This window comes from Corvus hawaiiensis, chromosome 10 (assembly GCF_020740725.1).
Source record: "Corvus hawaiiensis isolate bCorHaw1 chromosome 10, bCorHaw1.pri.cur, whole genome shotgun sequence".
In the NCBI taxonomy this organism is placed as follows: domain Eukaryota; kingdom Metazoa; phylum Chordata; class Aves; order Passeriformes; family Corvidae; genus Corvus; species Corvus hawaiiensis.
In genome coordinates, this window is record NC_063222.1 from 12,317,543 (window position 1) to 12,340,623 (window position 23,081).

A 23,081-nucleotide genomic window follows, 5' to 3' on the forward strand; every position below is an offset into this window, starting at 1 on the left:
TGCTTAAATGCCTCCTGAGTTGAGAGGTAACTTGGTGTTATTTACTGAAGCTCGTGAAAACTACTCACAGGGAGCCCTGGTGATCCCACTGCACCAGATATGCCTGGGTCGCCCTTTTCTCCACATCTTCCAGGATATCCCATTTGTCCTTTCTTTCCTTGAGTACCTGGAGGTCCTTGCATGCCACGGGGACCAGGAGGACCAGCACTACATGAGCAGAGGCCTTGACTTCCTACATGAATGTGTCAAAATTACATTGAAACAGTTGCAAAGTTAATACACAAAAAATAATGCTGTCCTTTTTCTTTTCTGTGTGAGTAGTGCACAGACCATTTTATCTCATTTTATCTCACCTTGAAAGGACTATAAGTCTCCCTTTACAGTGCTGAGTAACTCTGCACTAACAGGACTCTGCTGACTCAAAAGCCCCAGTGCCAACAGGGTGTCTAACTCTGCACTTTGATGGGCCTCATCCTCCAAGATGCCATAGACTTCTTGCACATTTAGATCTGACATATCTGGCAAAGGTTTCATATTCAAATTGTTGTTATCCAGGCCAACTTACCCTTCTCTCCTTTTGCACCTTTTCTTCCTGGAAGGCCTATCTGACCTTTTGCTCCAGGTTCTCCAGGGATCCCTCTGTCAGTACAGATTACACCTTTGAAAAGGCAAATTTTACAGCCAGTATAAATCAGGTTGACTGTTTCCACAGCTTAGGTCATGTGTTCTCCTCTCCCTTATCTTGTTACTCTCACGTGAAGAGTTAGAGATCTCATTAAATGCTTTACAAGTTGTTGTTTATAGATCATACTGCAATAGACAGTATGGCTGGAGTTGATGTTGATACATTGCTTCTCATTGCCACTACTAATTTTTTCTACTTAGAACTTTACTTGTTTCTTTTCTAAAGGATGCAGGTTTGGGTTTCCCCCTCAGTATTTTTAACTTCAGGCAGTATATTCTTAGAGAATTTTAATGTATGTGTTACTTTTGTGGGTTTGAATCACCCAGAAAATTATGAAAATCTTGAAATCTCACTGATCAAAAGCTAATAAGAAAAATATTTTCAACATCCCATGTAAAGTTTGAAATAATCTGTCAAAATGCACTTTTCACTTCTCTGTTATTTGTAGGACAAACAAAAGCGATGGTTCTATATAACAGAACAGAATGGTTCATATAACAGAATTCTCTTCTTGTTATATGAATTGCTATTGAACCTACTGGGTAGTCCAGGTAACCCTTGTCTTCCTGGCTGTCCCGGTAGGCCTGGTGGTCCAGGAAATCCTGGTCTTCCTGGGATTAATTCACCTGTTCCAGGCAAACCAGGGTCCCCTTGAAAACCTTGAGGTCCTGGTGCCCCACTTACTCCTGGCATGCCAGGCAGACCTGTAAAAAAAGAAAGGTAAACAGCCCATATAGCTTCACAGTAATGAGAGATACCAAGGAGGAAACTCCAGACCACTCAGGACTGTCCTGAAAAACACCTTCTATATAACAAAGGCTTAAATCCAAATCTTCAGGTTTTCCAGGATCCACAAGAAAAGAGGCTCCTGCTGTAGACCTTCAAATGCTTCTTTTCCTCCTTCCCTCCATTATCTCTTTTCCAGACATCCCAGTTACTCTGGCTCCTCATACGGAGCAAAGCCATCCTCAGCATTTCCCTTTGTATCTTTTTGAGATGGAGAACAGAAATTTTAAGCACAGCACTCCAGACACAGTTTTGTCTGTGGATTTACATGGGTTTACCATGGTAGTATTCTCCTTTGTTTTCTGTTCCTTTTCTAGTCATTTCTAATGTTCTGCTTGGATCATTTTATTTCTTTTTTTGGCTATTAAGTGCTGAGTTAATATTTTTACTGAAGAGTCTTTACTGTTAGTGAATTGCATCAAGCAAGAACAAAGAACAGTTTTCTTTCAGCTGCTTTCTTTCCTTCTGGTGTATAGTTCACATTTGTCCTCTACTTCTCTTACTTCTTCCGTCGTATCCTGGTCTTCCTAGAAGGCCCGAAGGACCAATTGGTCCAACTGAGCCCATTTCACCGACAGGACCCGGAAATCCAGGATCTCCTCGAGGACCTACAGAGAATTACAAAAACATGTGAGTTGAACCCCTTATGGAATTGACAGCGTATATGTAAATTAAACTGCAACCAAAATTATAATTTGAAAACTATACAAGGGTAAAATAGTTTATGAAACATTTTAAAATGTGTAACAATTTAATTTTAAGGTGGGAGGATTTGGTTACTTTTCTATGGATTCCAGCCCACTTCACAAGCACATTTTTAACTCTTCATCACTTTGTAGAAGTATCTGTGCTATGTATTACAAAATGCTGAGATAAATGTTTGCCCAAAATAAACACATGTAGCATTTAAAATAAATATGGATTTCATGTTATGTACTTTGGCAGTGCACACAGGGAGGTCATTTCAGGATCACCTTAGTTGAAATTATCCAGATTTTTAAAAGTGTATTTTCAAAAATGCTACAAATAATAAAATTTAAAATTGCAATCACATACTAATAAAGAAAACCTGAATCAGATGTAAACAGCTCCATTAAATTGGAAAAAGAAAATATTGGCAGTAGTTCTGCTCCCTATTGTGCTAAAGGCTCTTTCTCTGAAGATAGTATCCACTCACACACCACGCACACGATTGAATGTTACTTGGGTGTTAAGCATGGGGTTAAGCTGTTTGTTGTATGGACTGGAAACCATGGAAGTTTGTGGAAAAAATTTATTTTAGGGTGAGACCCCTATCTAATGGGGAGCTTCTGCTGAACTGGGGTTTTGTTGTAACTTACTTCTGGGATCACAAGAAATTTCTAGTGCTGCACTAGAAATACAATTTATGATGAGTTCTCTGTTGAAATGTTCTCACAAGACAAACTCCCCCAGTATTAGATGCAAAAGCAAAACCTTCCAGGCAGCAGACCTAGCTGTTTTCCACTGCTTCCTGCTAGGAAATAAGAATTTCCACACATCTTTTCACTGAATAGATAATAAAGATGGGGATAAAGGGAGCTGGGACATAAAAACCCAGCCTGAGGTTTAGTGAGGAAGGTAATAACACTGACAGGTATTCTGCTGGGCATACTAGTCCCAGGATTTTGCCCCTGCTATGCAATAGGAAGCTTGATTGTAGTCTAAAATCTGTGTGTTGTGGCAATACTGAAAATAGGAATCCTAAGTTGTGATGGGAAGGCAGGTGTTCTTATTCGCTGTCCATTATCCAGCACAGGCTTATTTTTCATAGCTTTCTTGTAAATGTGCTTAGGTCCAATAACGAGAGTCCCTCAGGTCTAGTTGTGACTGTATACACGAGGATCTTTCACACAAACATTTAATCTGACACTTGTATGTTTCACAGAGTTCCAGGGACATCAGCGAGACAAACACACAAAAACATGGCCAAACACATAAACACAGTATGTGGCCACTCGGAACATTTTAGGATTCTGTCCCCTGCACCCCTATTGACCACTTTCACACACATTAGCAAAACACATCCTGCACTTTATACAGCACAAAGACAAGTCAAAAATAGGTATAACCTTTTATAGGAAGCAGTGGAGTTCCAACAGCTCCAGGAGGACCTGGAGGCCCTTCTTCTCCTGGATCCCCCTGTAAATATAGTGTACTAGATGTAACTGAATATTTCAACAATGGGGAGGTATGTAAGGATGTGACACATACCACCAAGGAAACTTGATTTTGACACTTTACAGCATTTAAAACCAAGCAAAAAGATTTAAAATAATCATTATCTTTCAGTATACCAGTGACTAAACAGTAATATACCTATCACACATATCTATTTGATTCTTCAGAACATGTGACTGCTGTATTTGATTTCATTCATTTATTGTAAAGATGACTCAACCACAGTAAAACAGTATTGATTTAATTGAGGTATTTTAACAACCAATCTGTAATTAAAAATTACAGAAATTCTATATTAGAATTAGGAAATTACTTCTATGTCAGATAAGTATAAAGAAAAACAGTTTCACAGTCTAACAGCTATTATCAATGGTAAGAGATACTCAAAGCTCTTATAACATCTGCATTAGGGAAACATAAAAGTGCTTACTAATGGTGAGGAAAATCACTTCTGCTTGGAGGATTTCTAAATTAACTTGGATTTTGATACTTAGAATTGCAAGTGAAGAGGACTTTAGGGAAGTCTTTTATGTGGCAAAATGTATTAGACCTTTTGCTTTGTAGATTAGGAATCAGCCCTCCTTTTTCAGCAAATGGGAACTGAGAAAACAATCATGTCAATGTGGGAACTGCGTAGTGAGGCTGCATTCCCAGGACTGGACTCCAGGGCCTTTTAGGACACAGACAAGGAGAACTGGGACTGCAAAACTGGATACCCATGCCTCTTTCTTGGCTTAAAAAAAAAAAAAATGTTCTCTACAGTAATTAGACAGTTCTGTCACTGCCTGCTGCCCTCTTGATCTCTGGCCTGTTTCCTTTGACTGTATCTTGCAGAATGAAAAAATATCCTTGTGTCATCTTTGGTTCTTTTAAAAAGGAACATGAATTTGTCTTTCCTAATGACACAGAAGAGCCTTCTGTGTGGCAGGAAAGAAAATGTGAATCTAGCATTTTTCCTTCTCTGATAAATTTAGAAAGGATTTTGAGATTTAAAATTAATTTAATGATGATAAATACTCAAAGATTTGTACGATAGATGTACTTGGCCCAAGTCTTATATAATTTTTGTGCTGATTTTTAAATGACACAACCGGAACACAAGAAAGAACTGAAGAGTAATGAGCCACGGTCAAACATTTCTGTTCTTGGTATCTCAAGTGAAAAATTTCAGTTGTGGTCTCTGAAAATCTGGTTTAGGCTGTTAGGTCTAATGACCTTCTCTGGATGGTACCTGCCTATTTGCTGTGTTTTCACCGTTGGTATACTCCTACACAATGGCATATATCTGTTTGGATTATTTTGTTGACTGATACTGTTTTCCCATAGAAATTTCAGGAGACTCAACTTGTCAACAGTTTATTAAAAAAACAGTAGTGTTGCCAGCATCCAGGCATAGGGGTCAAAAGGTATGGCAACAATTCCTTGAAGTCCATTTTTTGTTTTTAGCAACAGTTAACATTTTTTACAGATGAAATCTACTTTCGATGCAACTGGGGTTTTTTTCTGAGTCTTTATGCAAATGCATCTTAGATTTTCTTTGAACATGTTTGTTTCAGAAAAATCTACACAAGGACAGGCTATTCCCAGGAGAAGTTTTAATCATATTCTTGTTCCTTCAGTGCATGTGATTTTTACTGGATCATAAGCAACAGCTGGTGAGACCAGCTGAACAGTTGATGCAGTCTGGATAGATCTGCCCCTTTCAGGAATAATCAGATTTCTCCAACTGTTTCCCAAGCAAACCTAAAGCATCTGTGCAATCACTCAGGATTTTGCATATCTATATTAGTTAACCTTTTTTTATTAAGTTGTGTCTATACTTGATTTGATTTCTTTTGCTCTGTGCATTAGCAACTGTGATTTCATCTTTCTGATTCATTACTGCAGGACTTCAAGCTTTTCCCTAGCATAAGCTACCAACAATTAATTATTTTTTTGTTTACTGTTTGTAGTGTTAACTGATGGCTATTCAGGCTGTGGGCTAATCAATGGAGTCTGAGGAATGCACTATTCTCTTTATGAAATTACTTGTCTCTAGTTTGTTAACGATGCCCCGAACTAAAACAATTTGTACATCAGGGTGAGAACTTTTTAACAACAAAACACTTAAGATTTGATTCTCTGTTTTGGGAGTATTGGACCGCAGTGAATTTTCTCTTTAAATCTGACATGCAATGTTTCAGTTTAGTTAGTATCTAAATGATATCACTGTGTTGTGAAGCTGATAATAGCCAAAGGGGAGGAAAAGTAACATCTGTGGGCAATTTTTCCCTCCAGGTATGACCACATAATTGAAATCCTGGCTGAAGAAGCTGGTCTAGCATTCTCCTGGCAATCCTAACTTTGAAAGTCAGTCTGTGACTAAGCCAGATGTTTTTATTGTACTTTACTTATTTACTTCATGTGTTTGTCATTTCTCATTTGTAAACATGCTTCTTGAAAACCTGTTTGTTGCTTTATATTTGTGTGCTTTCAACTGTGTCCTTAGATGTATACTACTTATGACAAGTTTGCACCAGCCACAGTTTACTTCTTTGTGTCGCCACAGATTATGTAGAGTGTGTTCTAATCTTAACCTTTCATTTATAACAGAGGTGATTTTTATGCAGATCTCTTGAAGAAAATTTACTGGTTTATATGCAGCTTTCAAAAAAATTATTTTAGAGGGAAATAAATACTCCTTGACTTTTGTATTCCAGAATATTTAAGCCAAGTTCATTGATGTCACAATTTCTGCAATACTGTTTTTGTCCTCTGTACTGTGGTAATAACTTTGATGAGCTTTTTCAACCTTGATGTCTCTATGGATGAATCTGTCACCCACCTTCTGCATTGCAGCATTTCACTTCTCCTCTTGCTCATTCACTGCTGACCACTTGGACCCTATCCCAGGACTCCTTAGGCCTTCCCCCCTGGCTAGACTCACTGCTGCTTTACTCCCTCTAGGGTAGCATCCAGAACTGCTTTTTTCTTCTGAGTGTGCTTTAGCATTGTAGATTCCACAGGAAATACAATAGTTCCCTTCATTCAAGTCTTTGTTGTTATTTAGAATTACAGTATGATCCAGTAGTCAGAATTTCATTGATTCTGAAGCCTGCAGAAGAAAATTCCATAAACTTATGTCCTGAAATGTCACTAGACTGACACCTGGGTCTTCTGAAATTATTTTAAGCATCTCTTCCACACTTGAAATATTTTCCTCTTTTACTGTTTAGCCCAGGGATGTGACACCTACACTTCTAATCCCTAACAGAAAGCAGCATGTATTGTAAAATAAAAGACAGTGAACCAAGTAGGAAATGTTTAAACACAGCTGGTGTGAAGGAGTCCAACTTCCTTACCATTCCGGTAAACATCTTGGAACAATTACTTATGTGAACGGGTTGAACACATGCCAAGACATTTTGGTAAATCATGCAAACAAGCCCATCTGAATGGAATTTTGCCACTCATTTGGAGCTAGTTTTCATCCTGGTTTATAGGATCATACTATTAACTAAATAGCAGCTTCCTTTGCCTCACATACCTCCCTGCAGAATGCAGCTGAACCATGAATACCTTGCAGAATACTACAATTCATGGATTAGGTAGCTATCCTGGTATATTTACAGGTAACTATTGGCCATTGGGATTAACAATTCATATGGTATGTAAAATAGAATTCCCACTCTCATGTGCCCCAGCTAGGAATTTTCTTACATTGTTATTTACTACCACAGTGATGAGTAACTATAACCATCATGAAAACAGTAAATCTTTAAAGAAATTATGACTGCATAAAGGGAAATGGCCTGATAAGTGGGTACATTTGGGAGGAAACATTGGTACAGAGGGAAGTGGGGTGTGAATGTGTGGTCATTTTTTCACCTGTATGCCTGGATAGCCAGGTTGTCCAGGAAAACCAGCAAATCCTGTTTCACCCTGGAAAGGATCACATAAATACAATTTGATTTATCTGTAAAGACATAATTAATTGCGCAAAACCCAGTAAGGCAGTCATACAGTACTGTTATAATTGTGTCCACAGTTTGTTTCAGAGAATTCACTGGGTTCATACAAGAGGTGGTGTTTCATAGACTCTCCTGTGTTAGAAAATTCACAGCATGTACTGCCAGGTTATTCAGACAGTGGTCAGCAGATTCAGCGAAGCTGGGGCACAGAATTAGCTGGAATACATATCAGCAGACTCTGACAGACTGTCTGCTTAATGCAGCTTGGTTTGCTGCCTGCTGAATGACTCTCTTAAACTACTGCACGGAAAGGAGCTGCGTATCAGCTCTCTTCTCTTTTTATGATTTTTCAATATACTCATCCAGCCAGTACTGAAACTTTCTAGGTAGGCAGGAGTGAAAAACAAAGTGAAAAGTATTTTTGCAGATAAAACAGTCACCTGGAACATAACTCTAGAGGCAAATATTTATACATTAATGTGATTTATGAATAGCATGATCACTACCTTAACTAGATTTGGGCAAGATATACATACAGCTATTTTTCTTTATTCCAGTAGGATGTTGTAAGTTTGTAAGTAAAATTTAGCAGACTTAGCATCACTGGGATTTCTCTAGCCAGAAACATGAACAAAACATGCATGCACCACAAAATTGCAGTGTCACCATAAAAAACAAAGTTAACATGCTGCATAACTTTTCTATTATGCTGTATGTGTGTCCCACTGACTTTTCCTCCTCCTTGCAACTTCAGATTTCGTTAGCAAATTTCAGCCAAATTTAAAAGAGTGGCAGAAATTCAAAGACAGAGTTCATACAGCTTCTGTGGCAACAGGTAGCAAAGAGAAAGGAAGGAATGCAATCTGAGCTGTGAAGTATGTGGAAATTTCAAATCTGCTCAAATCCACAGAAAACAAAATCTCACTGATCCCACTGTTCAGGGAGCTGCTTATACTTTATGCCTTCATACCTTCATTCCAGGAAAACCTGCAGGTCCATAAGAACCAGGATGACCCTAATAAAAACAAGTAGACTGTAAGCTAAAACAGTAAAAACTTACTCAGAATTAAACCTATTCGGAACTGGTGACAGTTAATGTTACACAGATAAATATTACTTGGGATATCTTCCAAAAACTTTGCAAAGCATTGCGAATAGTTTCTATGAGAAATGAACATGAATTAGAACTATAGACCAAAGCAAGCCAGTCAGGTTTTCACTCAATTTTTTTTACCATATTGCATCAATAGTATGCTAAAGTGCTGCTCCACTTCAGCACTGTTAGGCAAATCAAGCACAAGTAAAGTTGCTGTAAAAAACTGCCATCAACATGTATGGAGAACATGAATTACTGTGCTATTCCAAAACAGCTTTGAGAAGCTCTAAGTATTTAGAGGATAACCCTACAGATTTACTTTCTTTCCAAGGAAAGTCTGTATGAGCTTATGTTTAAGCCTGAGACAGGCTAAGTCTCAGGGCAAGTCTCCTAAATACTCTATGCAGGAAGCATGACAGATTAGTTTAAAAAAATCCTTAAAGTCTTTCTTGAAATTGCAAACTTAAACTGCCTAATTATAGTGAATTTTCTTACCCGCAATCCAGGGAATCCAGGAAGACCTTTTTCACCCTTTTCTCCTCTCCCAAGTATACCCTAGAACAGTCAAAATAGTTTTTTTAACCAAGATGCTCAGTGAAGTGTGCCATAAATTTTTTGTTCACATTTATTAAATGATGTATACATTATATCAATGGATCTTGTTTCATTTGCGAGGCTCAGTCACTGGGGCTGACTTCACACAGCATCACCAGCAGTGCCTAAGTAGCTCCAGTTATTTGAGGAACCTGTTCTGGTCTCTTCTCTAAGCTTCATATTCTTTCAGCAGTTGAATTTGTATTTTTTTGAAAGTTCTGGGCACCATTTGAGCTGCTTCAGCCGATTTCTCTGTTCCTGCTTATGACTAACAAGTGCATGTATTATCATTTACATAGACAACTAGTACTGGCGCACGCATCTAAAGCCCATCTTTTTCAATTTAAATCTGATAGAAAAAGATTAGGTTAGTTCTCTTTTCAAGTGCCAAGTAACAGTGGACTTTCTATGATGGAAAATGAACTTCTGAAAAAGTGCTAGACTTATGACTCAGAAACGTGATGTTCATTCTTCTCTTTTCTTCTCTTCTGCTACAAAGCTAAATAAGTTTTTAACATAAACTAAAGTAATTATTTTTTCTCCAATTATCCTCTGATATTTTGTGATATGGTAGCTTCCTGCCTGTGGCAGGTAGCTTCCTCCTCTGGCACACCAATGTTTAAATTGATCATGTTGACAGAAAGAAAAGAAAATGTAGAATAGACAGTAAAGAGCAACTCTTTCTCCAAGCAGGTGGCTCTGCCTTCTCTACCCTTGGGGATATCCACAATGTGAAGTTAAAATCTTTCCCTAATCTACTGTGGTAAATATACATCATGCCCCATTAAGAACACATTCAGATCATCTCTGTTTCTCTTCTTGAGGAAAAATAATCTGTACTTGTATTTTCTTCACTGTTCCAATCCATTATGTCAACAGCCCAATTGGAAACAACATTGACCTTTTGCTGCCAGGCAACACTCAATAGGTATGTATAAAACAGACTCAGAAGGATTTTCCAAAGGGTTTTGAAATAGTTTTGCTTTCACACTGATTTAGGTGGTGATTAAATTTCACAGCAAAAAATGCTTTAGAAGTTTAACATAATAACCACTGAAGGACTTTGCCAGCACCGTGGAAAAAAAAAAAGTCCCATTACTTACTTTGGGTCCACGTGGCCCTCTGTATCCTGTTACCCCAGGTAATCCTTTTTGGCCCTACATATAAAAGAAAAGTTTTTGTGTATATTAATATGCAGGATATGCCTATGTGCTGGTTAACTTTTTTAAAGTCCTGGTCTGAATTAGAATTGTTAAACAGCATTTTTTAAACACTGGGTGTGTTTCTCTAGGTGTCCTCGACACAAGAAAAGCAAGACAAACATTTATATACTTATCTTTATTTCTGTTAATGCTGTCAAACCAGCATAATGACTGTGGAGGGAGATAGACGTATCTTTTCACTTGCAAGGACCTGCTGGTCAGACTTTGTTCCTACAAACATGCATGACAGTAGTCCTTTTTTTACTTTGCTGCTCTTCTTGGTTTGATATAACTATTCCCGAGCATAAATCTAAACTTTTGAGCACAGCCTCAGTCTGAATGGGGTGCATGCTGCTTACATGGCCGTGATTGTGTCATGTGTTGTACAGCAGCAAATGTCCCACTTCCCAGTAACCTGGGGAGTTTATGGCAGTTCTTTTGGTCCTTTCTCTCTTCTTCATACACCTGTATAGCAACCATTTGCATGATCAAAGCCCAAGATCCAACATGTGAAATCTACTGGTTCCCTGAGTTGAGGCTGCAGGAGCTGGAAATGCCAACTTCATATTTTCATTTTTGTATTTGAGGAAATCAGACTTGAGGACACAGAGGCTCCAATATGGGCTCTGTAACACAGTTTTTGTTAAAAAATAACGAGGGGTACAAACATTCTAATGTTCTAAGCCACTCAGCTGTGGCTATATTAGGTGTGATGTTGAAGAAGTACAGGTTGTCCAGGAAAGTTGTGGATGCCCTATTCTTGGAAGTGCTCAAGGCCAGGTTGGATGAGGCTTTGAGCAACCTGGTCCTAGTGGAAGGTGTCCCTGCCCATGGCAGAGGGATTGGGACTAGCCGATATTTAAGGATTCTTTCAACACAAACCATTCTATCTATGATTCTGTGATTATAAAACTTGCAATAAAAATTGACAACAAAATCACACTTAATTTTTATATTAAAAAGAGCACCCTAGAAGGGTTAGGGTTAGTTCAAAACTGTACATTGGAGTACACACAGTTGCAAGTGATGTGCAAAATGTAAAGTATTAGCGAGGAGCCACAAAAGAGATTCAATAGCACAGTAATCAAATTTGCCAAGATGACTGAAATACAATTTTCTAATGACAAAAAGCGAAGAAAACCAAAGCAAGGGCAATATTTCTCTTCTGCATCAAGTTACTCTTCCCTTCAGAGAAGTAGACATGGGGTGTCCTCTCCTGAAAGCTTGTAGGATGGGTGCTGAACACAGGATTCTGCTGCAGCTGGTGTTTTCTTACAGAAAGATAGGTTTGTCTTATGCCATCCTTGCATAAATTACATCACAGAATTGTACTTGCCCAGTTGAGCACTGTAAAATACGATGAAAAATTAATACCTTTTGTCCTTTGAACAGCTGAGCTCCAGGAGGTCCAACTAACAGTGGTGACCCAGGCAGCCCAGGCAGTCCGATGTCGCCCTGTAGAAGCCAAAGGAACAGCAGAGACATTCTGTTCCAAGCAGTGTTTCGGTGACACTCGGCTTGTTTTCCTGTTTACTACAGCACTGTGTATTTCTGTACTCACTGAAAATGTACTAACTACCTGCAGATAAAGGTCTGCACTGACATCTGTAAACTTCTTTACCATCTGCCCAGATGAGCAAGGTTGACAATCTAATCTATTCTCCTGAGTCATTAAAAATAATGTTACAGCTAAGGAAATAAATGAGAACTCCTGGCTCCTGCTCCAAATCTGCTGTGGAGATAGTAGTTACAGGACTGTCAAATGTCTTATGTGTATATATAGTCTCTCATATTCTAGACCAAAGCCTTTGAGCACAAGACTTTGGGAATGTGAAATGAAACTATTGATTTGCTATGGAAAGTTGTGTATATTAGACACTTGCACAAATTCTAAGAACTGACTGGACAAATTCATAGAAGAAAAATCAAATATTCCACATTGGTTCTATATATCCTGAGTATGCTAATATAGGTGGAGACTGGTAGAGGAACTATTTATTATGTGCTTGTCCTTTTCTTACACCCTTTCCTTGACATCTGTTCTGAACTTAGCAAGAGATGAGATTCAGGGACTGATCTGGTCCAGCCCCTGTCACTAAGAAATCACAAATGCTGTTGTGATTACCTAGGCATTATCTGTCCAGAATGTATGTAAATGCTAACTAACGTTGATTGTTGCTTTTCAAAATCTTCAGAATATGCTTGATTCCTGCATGCAGCTCACTAAAGGAATAATTTCTGCTCTGAATTAATTGATTCAGTAACTTGTATTACTACTTCTGTTCTAGCACAATTAGCAGGAGAGAAAGCCAAAAATGAATGGGTTCCAGGGAACCTAACAAGACTATATTATTCTTCTAATTCTGCAGCAATAATATATTTAATATTATTTGTTTTCTTACCGGCTCCCCCTTTTGTCCATCCACTCCAATCCCTGGATTTCCCTAATTGATAAAGAATGTATACAGTTTCAGCATGATCAGAAAATACTAACATTAGAGTTTATCACAAAATGTTTCCAAAAAACTTGATAACAAACATTATGAACATTTCAAATACTTGTATAAATTATTATTTCACAACTTCAGAAGTCATTACCTACCTGTTCACCTGGCAAACCAGGGTAACCTGGAATACCCTTAAAAAGAGAATGAAGACAAGTTAATATGTCTGATTTAGAGACAGCTTGTTTTGAAAATTATTTCCTCTTGCCTGTAGGACTTAGAGGCAAAATTTTCTCTTGGGGTGTACCTATTCCAAAATGCAATTTACTTCACTTGGTCACTACTTTCAGGATGGCTGAACTCTGTTTTCCCCCTTTCCTGTCTCCCACAGGTGGTCTTGGGAAAAGGGATTAAGGAGAAAGCACTAGGAGCATTTCTCCATGACCACAGACTGCCGGGATGAAACATGTTCATGCAGACATGGGAAGGAACAACACATTCCTCAACTTCCAAACTCATAAGGTAAAGCAAACATTTATCTTATCAACTGCCTCAAAAGTTACTTTTAGACTTGATTCACATTAAGAAAAGTTCTAAAATGGGTAGACAAGAATGAATGCATATCTTAAGGCTGTATAACTGTGGTGATCTTACAGGCAAGCCTGGATGGCCTGGGTATCCTGATGGGCCCACTGCACCTCTTGACCCTCTAGGTCCCTGGAAAAGATGGCAAAAGATCTTTTTGTGAACACAGCAAGAACTTGCCCTTTTCTACACAAAATGAGCCCCTCCAAAATGCCTCCATCACTTGGACTCAGCCTACTGGCCACTGGATTCCACCCAGAATCTTACACCAGCTTGCATCATGCCTGAAACCTCCCTGTGACTAGAGCAGCCCAGCTCCAGTTTCTGGGTAATACCGGACAAGGCACAGTTATACATTATTAATGCATTGAGAGTACACTTTGTCAGCAATTGTGCTGCAGGTGTGGGGACTTGATACAGTTCATCAGTGAACATCTTTTTGAAGGGCATAACAAGAGGAACCCAAAGCCATAGAGTGTAATTCAGCAACAAAATTAAACTCTCTCTTCTTCTTGCATGTTCTTATGGTGAGAATATGGCAGAGTGCTACATCTTCTTGGGAGATCCTTCATATACTGTAGAAGAAGGTGTCACATCTTGGATTTCATAGAGAAAATATTCTGTGAGTATCAGGGCATCAGCTGCTCCACACAGCTAATGCTGGTGGGGACAGATCTGTTTCTGCTCCTTTTCAGCCAGCGTGAACTGGCCATAGGAACAGACTATACAGACTTAATGTTTCTCAGACTTTATTCTGGAATTTTGCTATTTAAGGCAGGCAGGGAGAAACTCCAATATTTCTTACCACACTAAGGAGAAAAAATTGAAAGATCTTCAAGACAAAAAGCAGGTGCAGAATCTGCTGACTGTACTTACGGGCATGCCAGGGGGTCCAGGATCACCTCTCTCTCCCTGTAATGACAATCATTTAGCAAATGAACCAGCTCAAGATTTCTTGTGGGTATTTTCTAACTTTACAGATATTAAGATCCCAAACGATCTGTTACAGTTGTGTATATGTTTTTAATTTCTTTTTTTTTGCACCAAGTTTTATTAACTAGTGTGGAGTAATGGAACAATTACATTTACCATACATGTTCTCCTACAACAGATGATTTTTTCACAATCAGATACTTACTGGAGGTCCTTTTCCAAAACGTGAAATATACACTGAATTTCCTTTTTCTCCTTTTTGCCCAGGAATTCCCTTTAAAGAAAAAGAGTCTTTTAAAACATGATCCACTTACTTATATCCTACATTTCCATGGAGACTGTATGATAACTTCTCAGGCTGTGACTTTCTGGTGCCCCTACATCACAAGGTAATCCACTAGGATCACGAATGATCATTTTATCTAACAAAACCTTCTGTACAGTTGAGCAAACCAGCCTCCCACATCTTTGGGACTCCTGCTTTGTTAAGGTGCTCCTTAGCACTTGGGTCCTTCAATTTTCTACAATCTTCACAAATCTTGCCTTTAGTATCAATATGCCTTCTTTTTCTTTCAGGGAGGCAGTGTCTTTAAGTACTAGCCTTCTACAGAAGTTCATTTTGTGATTCAGAAGAATTGAGAGTGATACTGCATACAGTTAAAAAAATGAAAGTATGGACTGTATTAAATGCAAAATATTCAGTATTTCCATCTATTAGGAAACCTGTTTCAGTCTATTAAAAAATCTGATACCTAAGAGCCTTGGATTTTAAAAACTAAGTTCCCATGGTACTTGCTGTGGGGTCCTTTATAAAACTCTGCTGATGGTAGCACCCTCAAAAACTCAATCTGACTTAGCAGGAACAGATGATTTATTTTGCAAAATTTAATTGTAATGCTCAATTTACTGTTGAGAGCTTGATATGTACGTATCTGAAGAACAGATATATAAAGACATTATTTCTGAAGTTTTTCCATTTGAAATCCAAATACAGTGGATATAATTTAACCAAGTTAACCACTTGACTAGTGAGTTCAATAAAATGGGACACTGTCAACCACTTTGTACTGGTACAGTGTTCATGATATCCTAAACTGGCTGTCCAAATCCTGCAGTCAGAATGAAACAGGAAAGGTATTTCTCCCTGGAATGGTACAATAAAAGGAAGAATTACAGCTGCCTGCAGCTGATATAGCTACAGTAGACTGGATACAGATTACAGGTAAATAACAGCTGCTAGGGAACACAATAAACAAATCAAAAGTTGTATTTATCTTCAGTAATTTTACATGTGGTCTCTTGTATAATAAAATATTTTCATTAGATTCAGTTTGTTATGTTCTGTGTGACTTAGGTAAGGCCTTACAAATAGAAATTACTTTCTTTATTTTCCAACAAGGCAAATGAAGTAAAGCCGATGAATATGCACACAGCATTAAATAAAATCATATAGGACAATGTTATAAATAAGAATAAGATAAAAATGTTGGCTGTAAAGTACAGTCAAGTTAGTACCTGGTGCAACAAATAGATTTTAAAATAGGCAATCTGCATAGAGAGGTTGGAAGAGCATTCTTGCACACAAGAAAATATGGTTACTATGTGTTGTTTTTCTGGGTAGCTAAATTAATTTGCACTGGAATTTTAGTATGCATATCCAAGGCTACATGCCTATTATGTCTCCCTGTTTTTGTAGGTTGCAAATACTTTTCTAGGCCTGCAAAAGAGCATGCTCCTGAAATTGGTAAGATTTGTGCTGTATTTTGTCCCATGTCTCATTTTTCCTTTATGTCATTTAGCTAATTAACATAAAGTAAAACTATTTTGAAGGTCATAGTAAGTAAGAAAATACAGGTGAAATTAGAGTTTCAGCAGAAGTAATGAGTTACTTTCAGAAGTATAACAAATGAGGTTATTAGTAAGTTTTTTATCATGTTGTGTGTTTCATAGCATTTATTACAAGTCCAAATTGAAACTGTATATTACTCTAATTGCTATTATCTTTAATAACATCATTACACTCTGGCACCCTCTCCACATTTTTCTAGTGGCTGAATTCAGCATTTTATTTAGCTCTCACTAAACACATTTGATTTTTCATGTAAAGTGCAGTTGTTTTTATTGTTTTACTTAGAAAATTTCAGGGAAGCTGTTAGACCAACTCATCAGCTCTTATTCATTCAGAACTAAAACTTGTTTCCACAAAAAGTCAAAGACTGGTGACTAGATCTGTTCAGCAAAATTTCTTTGGAGCTACAGTAATTTATATCCCTTACTGACATGAATCTCTTTATCTGCAGTAGTCAAGTACTGCTAACACAGCTACTTAAACATATTTAAAGTGCCTTCCATTTTAACAGCAAAAATAACACATATTAAAGTGCTAATTTCAAACATTTTAACTGTGAAATAATCTCCGCATATGCAGATATATACCCAGGCAAGACTAGGAGCGCACAGAGCACATATGTGTAAAAAAGTGGTACAAAATCTTAGAGTATAACAGGACTTAGGCTTCTTGAACCTTCCACTTATTTTTAAGTTACCTCATGTATGTCCCTACTAGTAATACTTTTAAGAAATTTCAAGTACTGATGAATGGCATGGTGGTTTCAAGCTACTCCTTCTCAGCTGCCGTGGTTACATTCTGGGGAAATAAGTCAGAATTTAACTGTCAAGGCGGCTGCATGTACTTCAAGGATATAGGAGCTTATTTCACATTCAAGCTTAATCTGTTAAGGCAGTGTGTTTCACTCCCATTAACCTGAGTAAGAATGCTGGGGAATTCCCTGTGCAGCACTGTAAAGCTGATGCCATAGTCTAAGAGTAATTTTAAGAGTTGTTAGCTTGGAGAGGAAATGCACGTGTACAGTGGGAATGCCTTTCACATACATAAGGACCTCTTGGTCCTATATAACCGTTTTCGCCTGGAAATCCTGGGTCTCCCCTTGAGCCATTGCAGCCATCCAAACCATGCTTGCCTCTGGGTCCTTCCCTTCCTGGGAGTCCCTGAAAGACAGTTTAATATTGATTAGAAATACACCATGATTAATGGGGAATTACTTTTTAAATTAACAGAACAGTTCAGAAACAAATGTATCTCAGATCTGAATCAGATGACATCTCACAGTGATCCTGGTTTCATACTCTTTTGCATTAGAAATGTTTTCTCTTCTGAATAGAATTTTTTGTGGTGTAGAACAAATTATGTAAGTCTTTTGTTTATTTGGGTTTTTTGATGCATAGCAAATATAACAGCGACAACACTGGTTAAGAGGACTAGACTGTGTTTTTCACTTGAGTGAAAAAGTAATGTTCTGTCTTCTCAGAGAATACAGACTCTTTGCTCTCTAGCAAAGAGTCATTCTTGTGGCTGTAAAGCTGGAAAAAAACCACAAAAGCCATCTCAAGCAGCCTCATGTTTTTAAATCATTAGGATAAAACAAGGAAAAATGGGACACAGCTTGACTCAGGCACACAGTAATCACAGAGATAGTGATTTTTCTAACCTAGCAAGAGCTAACCAGTGTCCATATAAGGCTTAGCTCTACTAAAAATTAGGAACTGGACAATGAAAACAATGAGATTTTTCTTGGAATGATCTTCCTGTTGGAGACAAAAACGGTTTTTCACAGAATTAAAGATTTTTGTTGGGAAAAAATATTAATTTTGACTCAAAATTATTTTTTGGGAGGCAATCTGAAAAATCATCAAGAAAGTATTCTGGTCATTTGCCTGAAATGCTTTTGTCAATTCTGCCTTCTTCCTGTCTGTAAATTCTTCATTCTAATTTGTGGACACTGTTTTTAAATTAACATTTTTTGCAAAAAAAATATACATTTTTTGGGAACACTTCTTTTTTTTTGTGCCAAATTTTGGCCTTGTGACCTCTACATTATCAGACATTTTGGCAACAGTCCCACTATCAAATGTGGACAGCTGACAAGCAGATGCTACAACACCCACTCAGCTCTTGGTTCTGTTTTCACTTTCAAAATTAAACGTTTTAACTTTGATCCATATGAAACTAGTAACATCACAGGAATTCAGTTCTAGTAGAGTATTTTGAAAAATTCCGTATCTAGATATTATTTCACCAATTTTCACACTGAAGAAGACATTCATAAAAATATATAATCACATCCTTATAAAGATATATTTAGGACCCACTGTGCTTATTCAGTCCTTATTTAGGTTAAAATTACTGGACTCAGTGGTCGGAGTTTTCCTGCAAAAGGACTACCAGCAAAAATGAGAATCAACAAAAACCAGTGCATCATTTGAGATATTTTCAGAGATGTTAAGAATGCAACAAGGAGACCACAGTCTGTTAGAGAGCCTGAGAAAAGAAATACACTGCTTTCAAGCCTAGCTCTGACACATGCTACGTGGCCACAGGTAGTCTCTGCCTTCACTGCCCCACTCCTGCATGAACATTCTGTACCTATCTCATTGGGATTTGGTGGCATTTGTTATCAATAGTAAACACAGTTTAAGTTAACCTAGTTATTTTACATTTTTGCAGAACATGTAACTCTGTGAGAGAAATTATATCAATAAGTATAAAGCCAGACAATTTAGTGAATATATTATTCTGTTATAGGATTTGCTATGAATTTATAGGAACTGTAATTTTTATAAAGAAATATTTGTTTAATACCTACAGGAACACCATCTAAACCAGGAAATCCTGGGACTCCAGTTGGCCCCTAAAAACAGGTGATATGAAAAAACAAAGTTGATGAAGTCATTAACTCTTAAAAATAATGAAAAACAAGAATATGTGGTACTATATAGCAAGAAACAAAAAACCAGTCTTGTTTGACATATGAATCAAAAGCCATAATTTTCAGAAATTAAGTATCTGAAAAAAACTTCTATGGGCTTAGCAGAAGACTAGTGCCAATAGTTACCCATGTAACCAATGGTACAGGACAACTGTCTATTACTCAATAGCCATTCATTCTCCAAAGATTATAAAATTACAGAGAAGGGGAACTTGCCTGTAACTTATAAAATATTTCTGTCTGTAATTTCACAATCCTGCTCCTGTTTTGATACTACCAGCAGCGCAATTTTTGCTTACAGCATTTACATTTCAGTTGTGCTAGATACTGACATTAGTGATTTCACTCACCCTCTGAGATCAGTCAAATTAGACCATTAAAACTAATATGAAGTACCAAGACCAAGGGATTTTACAGATATGAAAAACAGGAATCTGAACTGCAATTTATACTCTCTTAAGTGGTAATAAAATTCTGTTTAGTGCAGTGCTTTTAAAAGCACCATACTGCTCCCTCCAACTCTACATTTCTACACCTTCTTTGAGGTTAAGGGGATGACACAGTATGTGACAATCAGAGTCTGTCTATTCATCATATTTTATGTCTTCTGACAATTCTAATTTTGCAATCCACAGCAAAAAAATCTCCTAAAATATTTTTTCAAGAATTAATTTTATGTAATTAACTTCTGTGAGAATTTTGTGTGAGCAAGAGTATAGTTGGCAAATGTTTTTTTGGTCATTCAGGTTCTGTTTCACTTATCAACATTTAATATTACATACTGTATACACCTAAAAGTGCTGTCTGTGGTGTTTCCTACCTTATCACCATTTTCTCCAGCTGGCCCAGGCTGCCCATTCTCACCTCTCTGTCCTTTCTCCCCTGGCAGACCAGCTGGTCCTGTAGATCCCAAGGGCCCAATTGGACCTTGAGCTCCCAGCTCACCAGGCTGACCCTGAAAAGAGTCCAAAGTGAATGACTACTGCTGTAAACTCCACAGCAATTCAGAGATGACTCTGTGGATAAAACAAGGCTTACAATGTATAAATATTCATGACTCAAAACAGCTGCTGGACAGCCTGCAGAACTGTCCCATGTGTTAGGTGCTGTAGGAACACAGCCTTCAAGTTTAACAACTTGCTCAAGGCGATAATTTCTTTTCACCTTCATCAGATCTCCAAGACCACCTCTCTGAGATGGCTGGGATAAACTGCAAATCTTCCTGGCTCCACCAATATAAGTATCACCTTTTGCAAGCCTAGGACTCCGATGAGCGTTGTGTTTTCCCACCAGAAAAATGAGGACTCATTTTAGACAAAGAGACTTTGTACACAATTAGAACAAACCAAGAGAGTTCCCTCTTTCAAGTCTCAATATGCCAATTATCTTAAGTTTTTCTAGCTCACATTTTTCATAATCACTCTCATATCCTAGTGCCTCATTTAAAACATGTGAAGTTTCCTGGAGAAAAAAAATAATAGTCATTAGCCAACATATTTACAAAAAGTATCAACTTTAATAGACTGTGTTAAAATGGGTTGGGAGGTTGAAGAATGTAACTTATCTAAAAAAGGCTCTAAATTGAGTATTTATACCTTCATTACCATACAGATGATCTTCACAGATTTTATTAACTTTTCCAAGGTAATATATATTCTCCTGAAGCAAAATTACTTCCCATGCCAACTGCATTTTTCAGTTTATAGCACTGGTGTGGAGTTGTTACAGATTTGTTGCAGTTTTTGTTCTGTGATGCTAAACAACTATTCAATCATAGATTCAAAGTGCTGAATAAAGCAACCTTTCTAATCAGGCTTCCCATGTGAGCTGTCTACACTTCCACCCTACAAAAATCTAAATATTTATCGGACTTTATTTCTCTTACTCATCTTTTTCATTTTATATCATTATCCTTGTTTACCTGTAACTTGTTCTGTTTCCAAACTGAAAACTGTTTTGCTTTCTTTCCAGATTTCATTCATTAATTATAATAAAGTATTATAACTATAATTAATTATATTAATTATATATTATATATAATCAATACATAGTTAATAATTTATTATAGTATAGAATTAATTATTATAATTAATTATAATACAGTATTTTAAAAGAGAGCAAAATGGAGCCCCATGCATTCCTGAGAAAACCATATGGCTTTAGGACCACTTGAGGGCAGTAAAAGATATTTCAGTATTCACAGAAATAAAACACTATATCTTTATTTCTATGAATGGATTGAAGGAAAAAAAAAAAGATGGAAATGAAAGATTGTAAGAAGATATGTAGCTTCAGGAAACAAAAGAACTGAATGCTTGCTTCTCAGTGTAAACTTTTCAGCAGGCTGAATCTGTCTGGACAAAATCTTCCTTTGTGAATTACATGCAGGAACCTAAGCCTCTTTTTATTTATTTTCTACCTGTCTTTTTAAAATCAGTGTGATTTGACAGTCAGACAAGAAGTGAAAAAATGTATGGTATGCATCATTCAATCAAATCAGCAAAGCAACAGAGAAGATAATTTATTACATGTTTGGACAGGAACATACTGTAGGTTTATGCCACAGTGGAAGTAGGACTGGATGACCACTGGCCCTTAAGCTATGAACAGGAACTTAGTCCAGAGGCTAGGAAGAGAAGTCCTACACTTAGAAATAAGGACTACCTGAAAAAAGAATTCTCATATGACTCGTGTTCCATTTATCTTTACTCGCTCCTCTCACTTCAATCTTGATCCTGCTTCCAGAGAAGTCACTGGCAAAAATTCCAGGGCAGAATCAGCATGTTGTCTTCTCTAACAGTTACAATATTCTTGATACCAGAATTTGAGCAGTGTAAAATATTATGCAAATTAAGGGCTCCTGGTATTAAAAGCTGATGATTCTGCATCCTTGTTAACAGTGAATGGACAGTCAGGATTCTGGGTGTTGGGTGTTTGCTTGCGTGAACAGTTGCAGCCTGTCTACCAGCAGTGCCTTGCACATTCTCTGTTAGAATGAATTTATTAATTAAAGTACTTTTAAGGCAGCTATTATGCCCTTTAAATACTTGGCTGAAAAAAAGAACTGGACAACCATTTTAATTAAAGCATAATTTTGAGTACAAGTGAAATGAATGAAACCAATAATAAAATACAACTGTTTGAACCATTAACTTTACTGGAAGTGGTATGGCTTTTTAGTACTCTAAACTAGCTATCACCTTGCAAACGCATCATTCGTCAACAAGAAAAGAAAAGCATAAGATATTTTGCACTAATTTTTTCATGTCTTTGTCTTTTAATGCATTTTGTTGACAACAGGTTTCTGCACCAACTTCAAGATTTTTAATTAATAGTGTATATGCTCTGCATTCAAGAGTTGAAAATTTTCAAAACATGTTATATCCTTTGGACAGTTAAGAAACATGATTTTTATTGCACTCAGAAAAAAAGCTGAGATACTGTAGGCATTCTACGGTAGTTATCATAATTAACAAATAAACACTTCCAGGACATGTAGTCCTTTAGGTTGATGAAATGTCTTCATCTGCTGCTACCCTGTGCATTTAATTGACTCCATGGTCTTCAGTGGAAGGTAGTGAAGTCATAGAACAGAGTCACTGAATTCAGAATTCACAATGGGTTTGGCAGCTGATACAACTTTAGCATGCCATGTGAAGCTGATGGATTCTCTCTCTTTCTTTCAGCTCAAAGACTGATAATGACTGGGAGCTTTGTTAAGACCAAACTGATACCATGTCATAACATCTATTATCACATCTATTATTTGTGCCCATCCAATGTGACTACCACAGCATTACAGTCTCAGGACAGCTGTAAA

At 37.3% G+C, this 23,081-nt stretch overlaps 1 protein-coding gene and 1 long non-coding RNA gene across 5 annotated transcripts in view; one reads left to right on the top strand and one right to left on the bottom strand.

The window, feature by feature from the left end:
• Nucleotides 1-21,226, top strand: part of LOC125330824 — a 28,845-nt gene extending 7,619 nt beyond the window's left edge. The window contains exons 3-8 of the long non-coding RNA XR_007205714.1: nt 2,003-2,101; nt 13,348-13,478; nt 13,613-14,163; nt 16,171-16,218; nt 19,141-19,193; nt 20,435-21,226. This is a non-coding gene — a long non-coding RNA (uncharacterized LOC125330824). The remainder of the gene's footprint in view (nt 1-2,002; nt 2,102-13,347; nt 13,479-13,612; nt 14,164-16,170; nt 16,219-19,140; nt 19,194-20,434) is intronic.
• Nucleotides 1-23,081, bottom strand: part of COL4A4 (collagen type IV alpha 4 chain) — a 67,164-nt gene that overhangs the window by 29,283 nt on the left and 14,800 nt on the right. For 3 of the 4 annotated variants that reach the window (XM_048314493.1, XM_048314494.1, XM_048314492.1), the window contains exons 5-22: nt 20,082-20,216; nt 19,139-19,183; nt 17,367-17,483; nt 14,680-14,748; nt 14,418-14,453; nt 13,611-13,673; nt 13,115-13,150; nt 12,915-12,956; nt 11,887-11,967; nt 10,414-10,467; nt 9,212-9,271; nt 8,591-8,635; nt 7,538-7,591; nt 3,562-3,631; nt 1,975-2,079; nt 1,225-1,389; nt 566-658; nt 69-232 (exon numbers count right to left, since the gene is read on the bottom strand). In XM_048314493.1, the coding sequence (XP_048170450.1) occupies nt 69-232; nt 566-658; nt 1,225-1,389; nt 1,975-2,079; nt 3,562-3,631; nt 7,538-7,591; nt 8,591-8,635; nt 9,212-9,271; nt 10,414-10,467; nt 11,887-11,967; nt 12,915-12,956; nt 13,115-13,150; nt 13,611-13,673; nt 14,418-14,453; nt 14,680-14,748; nt 17,367-17,483; nt 19,139-19,183; nt 20,082-20,216 (1,434 nt within the window). The remainder of the gene's footprint in view (nt 1-68; nt 233-565; nt 659-1,224; nt 1,390-1,974; nt 2,080-3,561; nt 3,632-7,537; nt 7,592-8,590; nt 8,636-9,211; nt 9,272-10,413; nt 10,468-11,886; nt 11,968-12,914; nt 12,957-13,114; nt 13,151-13,610; nt 13,674-14,417; nt 14,454-14,679; nt 14,749-17,366; nt 17,484-19,138; nt 19,184-20,081; nt 20,217-23,081) is intronic. The other variant, XM_048314495.1, reaches the window with a different exon arrangement.